The 14996-nt window shown below is 47.0% G+C and overlaps 1 protein-coding gene across 1 annotated transcript in view; it reads right to left on the reverse strand.

Annotated features, from left to right (window-relative positions):
* The window catches only part of LOC147099453 (cytochrome P450 2J2-like), a 31531-nt gene extending 16791 nt beyond the window's left edge, over window positions 1-14740 (reverse strand). The window contains exons 1-3 of the mRNA XM_085969623.1: window positions 14314-14740; window positions 5283-5445; window positions 3832-3984 (exon numbers count right to left, since the gene is read on the reverse strand). Of these exons, the coding sequence (XP_085825749.1) occupies window positions 3832-3984; window positions 5283-5445; window positions 14314-14532 (535 nt within the window). The 5' untranslated portion in view covers window positions 14533-14740. The remainder of the gene's footprint in view (window positions 1-3831; window positions 3985-5282; window positions 5446-14313) is intronic.
* Between the last annotated feature and the right edge of the window lie 256 nt (window positions 14741-14996).

A 14996-nucleotide genomic window follows, 5' to 3' on the forward strand; every position in this document is an offset into this window, starting at 1 on the left:
GGCCTGTAGCAAAGTTCACAACTGTAGGCCCCCAACATCAGACTCCACCGAAGTATACGCGGTGATATGATCTGGGGCATGGGCTTGGAGTGATGCAGGAGCCCCAAGAGTGGCTTGTGGTCTGTGTAGATGACGAACTGTCTCCCTAACAGGTACTGGCTGAACTTCTTTACCCCAAATATGATGGCTAGGGCCTCCTTGTCAATCTGGGCGTAATTACGTTCTGTTGTTGAGAGTGTTCTTGAGGCAAAACTGATCGGCGCTTCCCGGCCATCTGGCTCTATGCGACCCAACAGAGCTCCCAGCCTGTATGGTGAGGCATCACACACCAACACTAATGGCTTGTTTTCATCATAGTGTGCCAGAACCTTATCTGCTTGTAGCAGTTCCTTTGCCTGTCTGTAGGCTGTTTCATGAGCTGAGGTCCAGTTCCACACTGTTGCTTGGTCTAACAGCCTGTGCAGTGGCTCTAAGATTGTGGCTTTGCCCTTGAGAAAACAACTGTAGAAGTTTAACAGTCCGAGGAATGCCTGCAGTTCGGTCTTGTTCTTGGGGGTGGGAGCGCTCCAGATAGCCTCCACCTTCTCCGTAGTCGGATGCACATCGTCTTTGTCCACTCGGAATCCCAAGAACTCCACCCCATTGGCAGCGAACACACATTTCTCCTGAAGGCGTAGTCCTACCTCAGCCAGCCAGCGTAGTACTTCCTGCAGCCGCTCATCATGGGCTTCCTGTGTCTTGCCTGTAATCAGTATGTCATCCAAGTAAGGCTGAACTCCCGGAACACCAGCCAACAGGGTGTCCATGAACCTCTGAAAGATTGCCACAGCTGTAGACACCCCAAACTGCAGCCTTGTGGCTCGGAAAAGTCCTCTGTGGGTGTTGATTGTCAACAGCTCGGCTGACTCTTCATCCAGGACCAGTTGCTGGTATGCTTGCTTGAAATCCAGCTTGGTGAACAGAGTGCCTCCAGCCAGTGTTGAAAACAGCTCTGTAACTGTTGGTAAGGGATACACATCTGGTAACACAGCAGTATTAACCATACATCTGTAATCTCCACAGATTCGCAGGCCCCCATCCTTCTTTGCAATGGGCACGATAGGGGTGGCCCAACGGGAGTTCTTCACTGGCAAGAGAACCCCTTGGTTCACCAGCTTATCCAGGGCCTCATCCACCTTCTTGCGCAACGCAAAAGGAACTGGTCGCGCCTTGAAGAACTTAGGCGCTACCCCTGGGTCCACTTCGATTGAGACTGGCGGTCCCCGACAGGCCCCGAACTCACCAAAAACCTCTTCATAGTTCTCCAACATAGGCATTATGGGCTGTCGCTGTACCGTGTGTACTCCTGTCACTTCAATACCGAGGGGCTCAAACCAATCTCTGCCCAGCAGGCTTGTGCCCTGCCCCGCCACCACATAAAGTGGAAGTGTGTCCTTGACTGCCTGATACTTAACTTCCACATGAATCATACCCAGCACCTGGAGTTGAGCTTGGGACCACTGCCATAGCACGCCACTGCCCTGAGCCATCGCCGGGGGTTCACTTGGCCACAGCCTATTGTAAGTCTCTTCACTTATCAACGAACACGCTGAGCCTGAATCCACCTCCATGCAGAGTGGTGCCCCATTCATGATCACATTTGCCGTGTATCCCCACCGTCTGTGGGGTACTGCTCAGCTTCCGTGGTATACACTGTCTACACATCGTTGTCCTCCAGTGTCAGGGTGTGTGTCTGCGATGCTTGTGTTGGCTCTGCTGCAGCAGCCTGAGCTTTCTTCATGCAGACACGAGCTATGTGTCCTCTTTTCTTACAGAAATGACATACCGCTGACACAAATTTGCATGTAGTGGAACCATGGAGAGCCCCACAGCGGAAACATTTTCTTCCTGTCTCTTTAGTTGCCTCCATGTCTCTCGCAGCAGGAGCTGCGTGTGTGGTCTTGTGCACCTCCTCGGCGGCCTGAGATGGTGCTGCCTCTGTACGGAGCATACGTGTGTTCATCGATGCAGCCTCTGCTGCTAAAGCCTTCTCCTCGGCCAGTCGGAACGTCAGGGCCTTCTCCGCTAACAGCTGTCTCTGCAATGCCGAGTCCAGCACTCCACACACAATCCGAAATAGATTGTCCAGGCTGTTGTTTACAATTGTGAAAATGGAAACGCTGCACAATCTCAGAGGGTTTTGGGTTAAAATGTTTCTGCAGCTTCTCAATCAAATCAGCATAATCCACCTCACTAGGTTTACGAGGAGCCACCAATGAACGCAGGACGGAGTAAGTAGCAGCTCCGCATACACTTAGCCACACTGAGCGCTTCTCTTCTTTGTCAATATTATTGGCCTCAAAGAAACACCCCAGTCTTTCTGCGTGTTCCTCCCATGAACTGTCCTTATCCCCAGAGAACTCTTCAATACGTCCCAAAGTCGTCATAGTTTTAATCTGCACTGTCCCTTTAAGATCCACGGACTTTTTCCTTTTAAAAAAAATTATTTTTCTCCTCCGGCCAGAGTTACGGTAGCGACACTCACGGTAGTTGCCTGGCCCGCACAATACTCTGTCCGCCGTCTACGTCGCAGCTAGCCAACTATCAAAATGCCGTTGATGTTGCTAGCTGAGTGGTCCGCTCGTGGCAATTTCCAATATCACGGCTGTAGGTTCGCATGTCTATCTCTGCCCTTCTAGCGAGTTCAACAGCCGCCTCATCGCCAGTATTGCATCTTGACCGAACAGTAATGAATAGAGGAGACGGAATGTACCTTTTACTATTTACTGAGTAATTGGGTGGACATTACAGCACATTGTCTGCATGGCAGAACCCGAAACTGAAAGTGAAAGACAAAGTAAAACTGAGCCCCCCAGCACCCCCTTCAGGTAACACCCGGGAACTGGGACAAACTTAATTGAAGCAAAACTCAAAACACAACAATTCTCAAGGTCATTTAGGAGCAATGTGTCCTCTCATTTTTTCCCCGTCCCTTTAACTGGCTGCGCGGCCTATTCAAATTTTCGCACGTGCGCAGTTTATTCAGTGTAAAAGCCGGTGAGCCGCCTGTGCGGGACCTCCAGACCGCTGATCGGCCGCGCAGATTAGTGGGAACCTTGTTTATGAGCAGTTCTCGACTCGTGATAGCCAGCTGATGTTTCGAGTGGCACATGATCTGTTTCCAATTATTTTAAATCTATGACCTCTAGTTATTGACCCACTCGCTAGAGGGAATATTTTTTCCCCATTTACTCAAAACCTCTCACCATCTTGAAAACCTCTATTAGGTCACCTCTTGACCTTCTCTGTTCCAAGAAGAACAGTCCTAACTTATCCAACCTCTCCTCATAACTGAAGTCCCTCATCCTGGTAACATCCTGGTAAACCTCCTCTGTACCCTTTCTAAGGCCTTTACATCTTTCCTGAAGTGCGGTGCCCAGAATTATCCACAATACTCCAGCTGGGGCCAAACCAGTGATTTATAAAGTTCGAGTGTGATCTCTCGGTTTTTATATTTTATTCCTCTGTTTATAAACCCAAGTAAACCTTTTGCTTTTTTAACCACCTTATCAACTTGCCCTGCCTCCTTTAAGGATTTGTGTATATGGACACCAAGGTCTCTCTGCTCATCTACACTATTCAAACTCGTGCCATTTATAGTCTACTGTCTTTCCCTATTAGTCCTCCCAAAGTGTATCACTTCACACTTCTCCCCGTTGAACTCCATTTGCCCGCGGCAGCGTCCTGGAGATTAATCTTCGCTTACTGGAGACTCCAGGGCAATCCTGGAGGTTCGGCAACCTTATTGTGACCTTGTCATAATAAGTTAAGGAGATAAAACACAGAGTTTACCTTTTGATGCTTTAAAGACTTCAGTCAAATACCGGACTTCTTCCAGAATTTTCTCCTCAAAGGCAATTTTGCCTAAACCAAAGTTTCGCAAAACCGTCAGTGTAAATCTCCGTTGCTGCTTCCAGGACCTCCCGTAGGGGGCCATGATAATGCCTAGCAGGAAGGGGGAAAAGAGTGGATAAATAATAATAACCAGTTTCCTCTCCCTGTCTTTTGAGGACTAAGAGAAAGTTCACAGCACATCGGTGACCCAGTAGCGAAGCTGATCAATTTAAATAGTTCACTTACAATCTGATGCCTCGCGCTACAGCTAGAAAAAATAAATCCGTCCTGGTTGAGACTGGGCAGGAATAAAATAAATAAGGTGTCCTTGCCAAAACAGAGTCTCTCTAACCACCGTTTCCATCCCTGGCAACTGGCTGAAGATGAGCCACACCGTTTGCAACCTTGGTGTTGTGCTTGACCCCGAGATGAGCTTCCGACCACATATCCGCTCCATCACCAAGACCGCCTACTTCCACCTCCGCAACATCGCCCGACTCCGCCCCTGCCTCAGCTGGCCTGCTGCCGAAGCCCTGATCCATGCCTTTGTTACCTCTAGACTGGACTATCCCAATGTTCTCCTGGCTGCCCTCCTATCTTCCAACCTACATTAGTTCCCTGTCCGACAACGCCTAAAATTTAAAATTCTCATCCTTGTTTTCAAATCCCACCATGGCCTTCCCCTCCTTATCTCTGTAATCTCCTCCAGCACCTACATCCCTCCGAGATCTCTGCGTTCCTCCAATTCTGGCCTCTTGCGCATCCCTGATTTTAATCGCCGCACTATTGGCGGCCGTGCCTTCTGTTGCCTCGGCCCTAAGCTTTGGAATTCCCTGCCTAAACCTCTCCGCCTCTCTACCTCTCTCTCCTCCTTTAAGAAGCTCCTGAAAACATTCTTCTTTGATCAAGCTTTAGGGCACCTATCCTAATATCTCCTTACCATGAATCATATAGAATGGTTACAGCACAGAAGGAGGCCATTCGGCCAGTCGAGCCCGTGCCAGCTCTCTGCAAGAGCACTTCAGCGAGTCCCAGACCCCCCGCCCTTTCCCCGTAGCAATGCAAATTTCTTTCCTTCAGTTACTTATCCAACTCCCTTTTGAAAGCCGTGGTTGAATCTGCCTCCCCCATCCTTTCAGGCAGCGCATTCCAGATCATAACCACTTGCTCCCAAAAAAAAGTTTTTCCTCATGTCGCCTTTCGTTCTTCTGCCAATCTCCTTAAATCAGTGTCCTCTGGTTCTCACACCTTATGTGGCTCAGTGTCAAATTTTGTTTGATAACGCTCCTGTGAAGCGCCTTGGGACGTTTTACTACCTTAAAGACGCTATGTAAATGCTAGTTGTTGTTGTTACAGTAACTTTCCAGGGCGTTACAGGAAAATGAAACAAACTCATAAATGCTTAATACCTTGACCTTTTGTCAAATCATCAATAAGAGGCAAATGTGGCCGCCCTGCAAATTCTCTACCATATTGGACGAGGGCCTCTTGAATGATCTGAAATCCATTGAGGAAAACGACAGACATCCCGAATGTGTCGACCATACAAATATTCCCGTACTTCTTGGAAAGCTGTTTTTGGGGGAAAGGGAAGGAAAGAAAAACAAAAAGACGATGGGCACTTTTGTACATCTCGCCGCAATTTACCTCAAAAAAAAGTTTGAAAACAAATCTCGTTACTTGATGATCTTTCATAGCAGACTGCTTTAAGAACTTCCTTATTCCAAAATGACATAGAATTACACAGGCCAATTGGACCAACAGGTCCAGGCCAGTGTCTACGCTCCGCACCAGACTCCTCCCACTCTACTCCATCGAATCATAGAATCATAAAATAGGACAGCACAGAAGGAGGCCATTCGGCCCATCGAGTCTGCGCCGGCTCTTTCGAAGAGCAATCCAGTCAGTCCCACTCCCCTCGCTCTTTCCCCACATCCCTGCAATTGTTTCTCCTTCAAGTATTTATCCAATTCCCTTTTGAAAGCTACTGTTGAATCTGTATCCACCACCCTATCAGGCAGCGCATTCCAAATCCTCACCACTCGCTGCGTAAAAAAGTTTTTCCTCAAGTCGCCTTTGGTTCTTTTGCCAATCACCTTAAATCTGTGCCCTCTGGTTATCGACCCTTCAGTCATTGGTTACAGTTTCTCTTTATTTACTCTGTCTAAACCCGTGATGATTTTAAACACCTCTATCAACTCTCCTCTTAGCCTTCCCTGCTCCAAAGAGAACAACCCCAGCTTCTCCAGTCTATTTATATTTCCCCCGCTTTGCCTCCTGCACTGAAGCTGACGGGAATGACGAGAAAGGGGGCTGGGTGGGGCGGGGGATGAAATCAGGAGGGAGGGCCAGTTCTGCCACTGACCCAAGAAATGGTCACCCGGTGTAATGTTGGTCCTGGGAAGATGCGGGGGGTGGGGGGTGAGGGGTGGGGGAGTGGGGGTGAGGGGGAGGTCTATAAACAGCTGCCGGTGATGGGAGCGAATGGGAAAGGGCGGGTCTTGAACGGCAAATAAGGAGAAACTCTTTCCAGTGGCGGGTGGGTCGGTTAACCAGAGGACACAGATTGAAGGCGATGGCCAAAAGAACCAGAGGCGAGATGAGGTTAAAAGAAAAATTATGGGCCGAGTTCTTACGATCTGGAACGCGCTGCCTGAAAGTGCAGTGGAAGCAGATTCAATAATATCTTTTAAAAAGAAATTGGATGAATACTTGAAGGGGAAAAAATTGCAGGGCTATGGGGAAAGAGCAGGGGGCAGTGGGACTAATTAGAGAGCTCTTTCAAAGAGCCGGCACAGGCACGATGGGCCGAATGGCCTCCCTCTGTGCTATATCATTCTATGGTTCAATGACTTCTCCCTTTGCTCTGTGGTGATGATCTGAAATTTATGTTCTAGTGTGACCAGTAGAAATACTTTTCCCCAACAAAGTAGCCCGCTTGATTGGCACCACATCCACCACCTTAAACATTCACTCCCTCCACCACCGGCGCACCGTGACTGCAGTGTGTACCATCTACAAGATGCACTGCAGCAACTCGCCAAGGCTTCTTCGACAGCACCTCCCAAACCCGCGACCTCTACCACCTAGAAGGACAATCTCAATACAGCAATAAATTCTCCTTGTAATACTCATGCCCAAATCTGAATGTTCTAACAATAGAATTCACATTAAATGCAGGAGCAGTCACACAGCAATACAAACCATGTAAAGTTGTTTTCACACGTCAAACACCTCCGAACCAAACTTAAACTCATACTTACCCAAAGCAACACAGATGGCAAAGGCAGCAGGCACATGGGAACACCACCACCTCCAAGTTCCTCTCCAAGTCACACGCCATCCTAACTTGGAAATATATCGGCCGGTCCTTCATCGTGGCTAGGTCAAAATCCTGGAACTCCCTCCCTAACAGCACTGTAGGAGCACCTTCACCACACGGACTGCAGCGGTTGAAGAAGGCGACTCACCACCACCTTCTCAAGGGCAATTAGGGATGGGCAATAAATGCTGGGCCTTGCCAACGATGCCCACGTCCCACGAATGAATTTAAAAAAATCACCTCTGTCGAATCCCCTCTTCGCCTACTTTGTTCTGATGCGAGGAAAAAGCCTCAGGTTCCCCAGTCTTTAGTCATAACTAAAGCCTTTCATCCAATATAGGGCCTGAATCTGTCATCGGAGGCTTACATAGAAACATAGAAGATAGGAGCAGGAGTAGGCCATTCGACCCCTCGAGCCTGTTCCACCATTTAATGAGATCATGGCTGATCATCCAAGTTCAGTACCCTGTCCCTGCTTTCTCCCCATATCCCTTGATCCCTTTAGCCTTAAGAAATATATCCAACTCCTTCTTGAATATATTTAATGAATTGGCCTCAACTGCCTTGTGTGGTAGAGAATTCCACAGGTTCACCACTCTCTGGGTGAAGAAATTCCTCCTCATCTCAGTCCTAAATGGATTACCCCTTATCTTTAGACTGTGACCCCTGGTTCTGGACTCCCCGGCCATCGGGAACATCCTTCCTGCATCTAGTCTGTCTAGTCCTGTTAGAATTTTATAAGTTTCAATGAGATCCCCTCTCATTCTTCTAAACTCTAGCAAATATAAGCCCAATCAACCCAATCTCTCCTCATACGACATTCCTGCCATCCCAGGTATCAGTCTGGTGAATCTTCGCTGCACTCTCTCCATGGAAAGAACATCCTTCCTCAGTTAAGGTGACCAAAACTGCATATAATACTCAAGGTGTGGTCTCACCAAGGCCCTGTACAACTGCAGCAAGACATCCTTGCTCCTGTACTCGAATCCTCTCGCTATGAAGGCCAACATACCATTTGCCTTCTTAACCGCCTGCTGCACCTGCATGCTTACCTTCAGCGACTGGTGCACAAGGGCACCCAGGTCTTGTTGCACTTCCCCCTTTCCCAATCTATTGCCGTTCAGACAATAATCTGTCTTCCTGTTTTTGCCACCAAAGTGGATAACCCCGCATTTATCCACATTATACTGCATTTGCCATGCATCTGCCCAATCACCCAACCTGTCCAAATCATACTGGAGTTTCTTTGCATCCTCCTCACAGCACACACGCCCACCCAGCTTTGTGTCGTCTGCAAACTTGGAGATATTACATCTAGTTCCCTCGTCTAGATCATTAATATATATTGTGAATAACTGGGGTCCTAGCACCGATCCCTGCGGTACCCCACTAGTCACTGCCTGCCACTTGGAAAAAGACCCATTTATTCCAACTGTTTGCTTCCTCTCTGCCAACCAGTTCTCCATCGAAGACGGTACCTTACCCCCAATCCCGTGTGCTTTAACTTTGCACGCTAATCTCTTATACGGGACATTATCGGAAGCCTTCTGAAAGTCCAAATACACCACATCCACTGGTTCTCACTTATCTATTCTACCAGTTACATCCTCAAAAAATTCCAGTAGATTAGTCAAGCATGATTTACCTTTAGTAAATCTATGTTGACTTTGTCCAATCCTGTCACTGTTTTCCAAGTGCTCTGCTATTACATCTTTTATAATGGACTCTAGCATTTTCCCCACTACCGATGTCAGACTTACCGGCCTATAATTCCCCGTTTTCTCTCTACCACCTTTTTTAAATAGTGGGGTTATATTAGCTATCCTCCAATCCATGGGAACTGTTCCAGAATCTATAGAATTTTGGAAGATGACCAGCAATGCATCTACTATTTCTAGGGCCACTTCCTTAAGTACCCTAGGATGTAGATTATCAGGCCCTGGGGATTTATCAGCCTTCAATCCCCTCAATTCCCCTAACACCATTTCCCTACAAATACTGATTTCATTCAATTCCTCCCTCTCATTAGACCCTATGTTCCCCGACATCTCTGGGAGGTTATTTGTGTCCTCCATTGTGAAGCCAGAACCAAAGTATGTATTTAATTGGCTTTCCATTTCTTTGTTCCCCCATTTTAATTTCCCCTGATTCTGACTGCAAGGGACCTATGCTTGACTTCACCAATCTGTTTCTCTTCACATGTCTATAGAAGCTTTTACAGTCAGTTTTTATGTTCCCTGAAAGCTTACTCTCATAATCTATTTTCCCCCTCTTAATTAATCCCTTTGTCCTCCTTTGCTGAATCCTAAACTGCTCCCAATCCTGAGGTTTGCTGCTTTTCCTGGTCAAATTATATGTCCTCTCCTTGGATCTTATGCTATCCCTAATTTCCCTTGATAGCCACGGTTAAGTCACCTTTTTGTTTTATTTTTATGCCAAACAGGGATGAGCAAATTCTGTAGTTCATCCATGCGATCTTTAAATGTTTGCCATTGCCTCTCCACCATCAACCTTTTAGGTAATGTTCCCCAATCCATCCTAGCCAACTCGTGCCTCATACCATCGTAGTTTCCTTTATTAAATTCAGGACCCTAGTCTCTGAGTCAACTACTTCACTCTCCACTTTAATGAAGAATTTTATCATTTTATGATCGCTCCTCCCCAAGTGGCCTCGCACAACAAGGTTGCTAATTAATCCTTTCTCATTACATAATAACCAATCTAAGATGGCCTGATCTCTAGTTGGTTCCTCAACATATTGGTCCAGGAAACCATCCCGTATACACTCTAGGAATTCCTACTCCACAGTATTGTTACTAATTTGGTTAGCCCAATCTATATGTAGATTAAAGTCACCCATGATAACTGCAGTGCCCTTATTGCACGCATCTTTAATTTCCCATTTAATGCCATCCCCAACCTCAGCATTACTGATGGGGGTCTGTATACAACTCCCACTAACGTTTTCTGCCCCTTGGTATTTCTCAGCTCTGCCCATACAGATTCCACATCATCAGAGCTAATATCCTTCCTTACTATTGTGTTAATCTCCTCTTTAACCAGCAATGCTACCCCACCTCCTTTTCCTTTTTTCCTGTCCTTCCTGAATATTGAATACCCCTGGATGTTGATTTCCCAGACTTGGTCGTCCTGGAGCCATGTCTCAGTAATCCCAATTATATCATACCCATTTACATCTATTCGCACAGCTAATTCATCCACCTTATTGCAAATGCTCCTTGCATTAAGACACAAAGCTTCCAGGCTTGATTTTTTAACACTCATAGTCCTTTTAGAATTATTATTTACTGTGGCCCTGTTTGATTTACACCCTTGATTTCTCTGCCTTCCACTTTTGCTTTTCTCCTTCCTGTCTTTTGTTTCTATTCTTGCTTCCCTTTCCTCTGTCTCCCTGCACAGGTTCCCAACCCCTGCCATTTTAGTTTAAACCCTCCCCAACAGCACTAGCAAACACTCCCCCTAGGACATCGGTTCCAGTCCCGCTCAGGTGCAAACCGTCCAGTTTCTACTGGTCCCACCTCCCCTAGAACCGGTTCCAATGTCCCAGGAATTTGAATCCCTCCCCCTTGCACCATTCCTCTAGCCACGTATTCATCTGAAATATCCTTCTATTTCTACTCTGACTAGCGCATGGCACTGGTAGCAATCCTGAGATTACTACCTTTGAGGTCCTATTTTTTAATTTACCTTGTATCTCCCTATATTCAGCTTTTAGGACCTCACCCCATTTTTTACCTATATCTTTGGTACCTATATACACCACGACAGCTGGCTGTTCACCCTCCCCTCCAGAATGCCCTGCAGCCGCTTCGAGACATCCTTGACCCTTGCACCAGGGAGGCAACATACCATCCTGGAGTCTCGTTTGCGGCCGCAGAAACGCCTATCTATTCCCCTTACAATAGAATCCCCTATCACTATAGCTCTTCTGCTTTTTTTCCTTCCGTCCTGTGCAGCAGGACCACCCATGGTGCCAGGAAGTTGGCCACTGCTGCCTCCCCCCGATAAGCCATCCCCCTCAACAATATCCAAAGTGGTATATCTGTTTGAAAGGGGGATGGCCACAGGGGACCCCTGCACTACCTGCCTGCGCCTACTACTCTGCCTGGTGGTCACCCATTCCCTTCTTGCCTGTGCAGCCTTTACCTGCGGTGTGACCAACTCCCTAAACTTGTTATCCACGATGTGCTCAGCATCGTGAATGAACATAAGAACATAAGAAATAGGAGCAGGAGTAGGCCAATCGGCCCCTCGAGCCTGCTCCACCATTCAATAAGATCATGGCTGATCTGATCCTAACCTCAAATCTTCTATCACTCTGCATCCACCCGAACCCATGTGATCTCCCGGGAGAGGCGAAAAACCAGATAAAGACCCAATGGCCAATTTGGGAGAAAAAAATCTGGGAAATTCCTCTCCGACCCATCTAGGCGATCGAAATTCTTCCAGGAGATCACTCTGTCCCTATATTATCTACAGTACTTACCTTCTGTAAAGGCGATCTCCACCCCAGCCAGGAACAGGAATAAAACCATCTCCTGAAATCTAACACAGAATTAGAACACAGTAGGAGCAGAACCAGGCTACACGGCCCCTGGGCCCACTCCACTACCCACAGGGCCATGACCATTCCGAACCTAGACTCATGTCCAATTTCCTGCCTGCTCCCCGTAACCCTTAATTCCCTTTACTTCTAGGAAACTATCTATTTCTGTTTTAAATTTATTTAATGATGTAGCTTCCACAGCTTTCTGGGGCAGCAAATTCCACAAACCTACCACCCTCTGAGTGAAGAAGTTTCTCCTCATCTCAGTTTTGAATGAGCAGCCCCTTATTTTAAGATTATGCCCCCTAGTTCTAGTTTCACCCATCATTGGGAACATCCTCACCGCATCCACCCGATCAAGCCCCTTCACAATCTTATATGTTTCAATAAGATCGCCTCTCATTCTTCTGAACTCCAATGAGTAGAGTCCCAATCTACTCAACCTCTCCTCATATGACCACCCCCTCATCCCCGGGATTAACCGAGTGAACCTTCTTTGTACTGACTCGAGAGCAAGTATGTCTTTTCTCAAGTATGGACACCAAAACTGTATGCAGTATTCCAGGTGTGGTCTCACCAATACCTTGTACAACTGCAGCAATACCTCCCTGTTTTTATATTCCATCCCCCTAGCAATAAAGCCAACATTCCATTGGCCTTCTTAATCACTTGCTGCACCTGCATACTAACTTTTTGAGTTTCGTGCACCAGGACCCCCAGATCCCTTTGTACTACAGTACTTTCCAGTTTCTTGCCATTAAGATAATAACTTGCTCTATGATTTTTCCTGCCAAAGTGCATAACCTCACACTTTCCAGTATTGTATTCCATCTGCCAAATCTCTGCCCACTTACTTAGCCTGTCTATGTCCCTTTGCAGGTTTTTTATGTCCTCCTCACTCACTACTTTCCGTCCCATCTTTGTATCATCTGCAAACTTTGATATGTTACACTCGGTCCCCTCCTCCAAATCATTAATATAGATTGTAAAGAGTTGGGGACCCAGCACTGACCCCTGCGGAACACCACTAGTTACTGGTTGCCAATCTGAGAACGAACCATTTATCCCAACTCTCTGCTTTCTGTTAGAGAGCCAATCCTCCACCCATGCCAGAATATTACCCCCAATCCCGTGATTTTTTATCTTAAGCAATAATCTTTTGTGTGGCACCTTGTCAAATGCCTTTTGGAAGTCTAAATACACTACGTCCACTGGTTCCCCTTTATCCACCCTGTATGTTACTTCCTCAAAAAACTCAAGCAAATTTGTCAAACATGACTTCCCCTTCATGAAACCATGCTGAGTTTGTCCTATTAAATTATGTTTATCCAAATGTCCCGTTACTGTCTCCTTAATAATGGACTCTAACATTTTACCAACCACAGATGTTAGGCTAACAGGTCTATAGTTTCCAGCCTTCTGCCTACTACCCTTTTTAAATCCTGTATGTATCCATTCGCAGCTCCAGTGCCGCAATGCGGTCTGTCAGTAGCTGCAGCTGGATACACTTCCCGCACACATGGTCGTCAGGGACACAGGAAGTGTCCCTGATTTCCCACATAGTGCAGGAGGAGCATGCCACGGGGCCGAGCTGTGCTGCCATGACTTCCGCCACCTGGTGGATGCCTCTGAACCGCGATAAATCTACGAACCTACATGATAGTCCTGGATCTATGGAGACTCGCGTTCCCGGGCCTCTAGGCGCAGGACAGCGAAGCGGCCCACGTATCCCAGGAGCGCATGCGGCTTGCAAGCGGCCCTGGGATCACGTGGGTCGGCCCAACCAATCAGAAAGGGGATTCCCATTGACGTACGGAATCCCCACAAGCATTAATAAGAATCACCTAAAAAATACATGTATACAACTTTGAAATGCACGTTTAAGATGAATGAAAATACAACTTCATTTAACATTTAAAACAAAAATTAAATTTTTTGAAAAATAAATTTGAACATTTGTTTAAGGGCAAAAAAATAACACAAACTAATTTCGAATGTTTAAAAAAAGTTATTTTAATATTTACTTTCACCCTTACACTGGTAAAAGAAGGCCCTTAAGCCTGCTTTTATCAGGAGCAAGAGTTTCATGGGCATTCGCTGGGCAAATAGCCCGACACTTCGCCAGCGGATGTCCATCTCCCGGGGATGCGGTGGTTCTGTCAAGGAGATTCTTGACAGATCGCAAGTTCCGGGTTTTCGTGCTTGCGCAACCCATGTGTAAACCCGGATCTCGCGGGGCACCTGCGGCCGCGCACGCACTGCGTATGTGGTCAGAGACCCCAGAAAATCCGGGCCATTGTGTGCACATCCACTGCAGAAAGTAGTAAATCACTATTCCCCCGCCCACCGCCCTCCCACCCAGACTGAGCAACCAGGGAATAGAGGCAACAAACAAAGTGAGAGATGTGCAACATTTACCCTTGCAGGCCACATGCTTGGGAATAAATGTTATTTCCTCAAAGCAGAAATCAAACAAAACAATCACAAATCGAGACTTAGGCTTCGTTCAAATAGCAGACGGAGAAAGATTGGGAGCGGGAGCAGCCATTACCTCAGTGAGACCAATATGGGGCGCCTGTCCCCTGCTGAAGAAGCTTCCAACAATGCATAACACGGCGGGTGGTCCTGGGGGTAGTCCGCTTGATCTCCTCACTTTCATCACAGACATCAGCGTTAAAAACACCGCCAGGAAGATCAGGAGGGTTTGTAGATCGAGATATCGCAGCCAACAAAGAGGTGCCCCCTCCAACAACTGCTGCACGATTGCCATTCTCAGCTTTTCAGAAGCGCCCAGCACCTAACGCTTTCACTTCAGTTTATGGTTTATAAATGAATGAAAGGTTTACAACTTTATAAACAACTGGTCCTTCGAAAGGCCGGAGCAGACTTGTTTTATTTCCAGATGCAGTTCCTGTCATCAGGAGAGTCTAGAGTCCAGTTTTTCAGCTTTTCTTGCTGACGGAGTTTTGCAGTTTTTCTTGTTGACGAAGTCCTCAGCGAGGAGTGGCTGATAAAGTCATTTCGCTGGCATTGTATTGATTGGTAGTCGGGTTGCTATAGTTTGCCAACAGCCTCTGGCAGAGTTCCCAGGCCGCAGCCTCTCTTTCATACCTCCTCTATATTTCGGAAAGTGCACCATTGCAGCCTTGGTCCAATCATGGACAAAAGAGTTGAATTCCCGAGGTGAGGCGAGACTATCCTTATTTTGTCTTAAAATACTCCTGTGCAGCGCCT

This window comes from Somniosus microcephalus, chromosome 28, assembly GCF_052327205.1.
Source record: "Somniosus microcephalus isolate GS21.2 chromosome 28, FLI_Smic_1.0, whole genome shotgun sequence".
Lineage (NCBI taxonomy): Eukaryota > Metazoa > Chordata > Chondrichthyes > Squaliformes > Somniosidae > Somniosus > Somniosus microcephalus.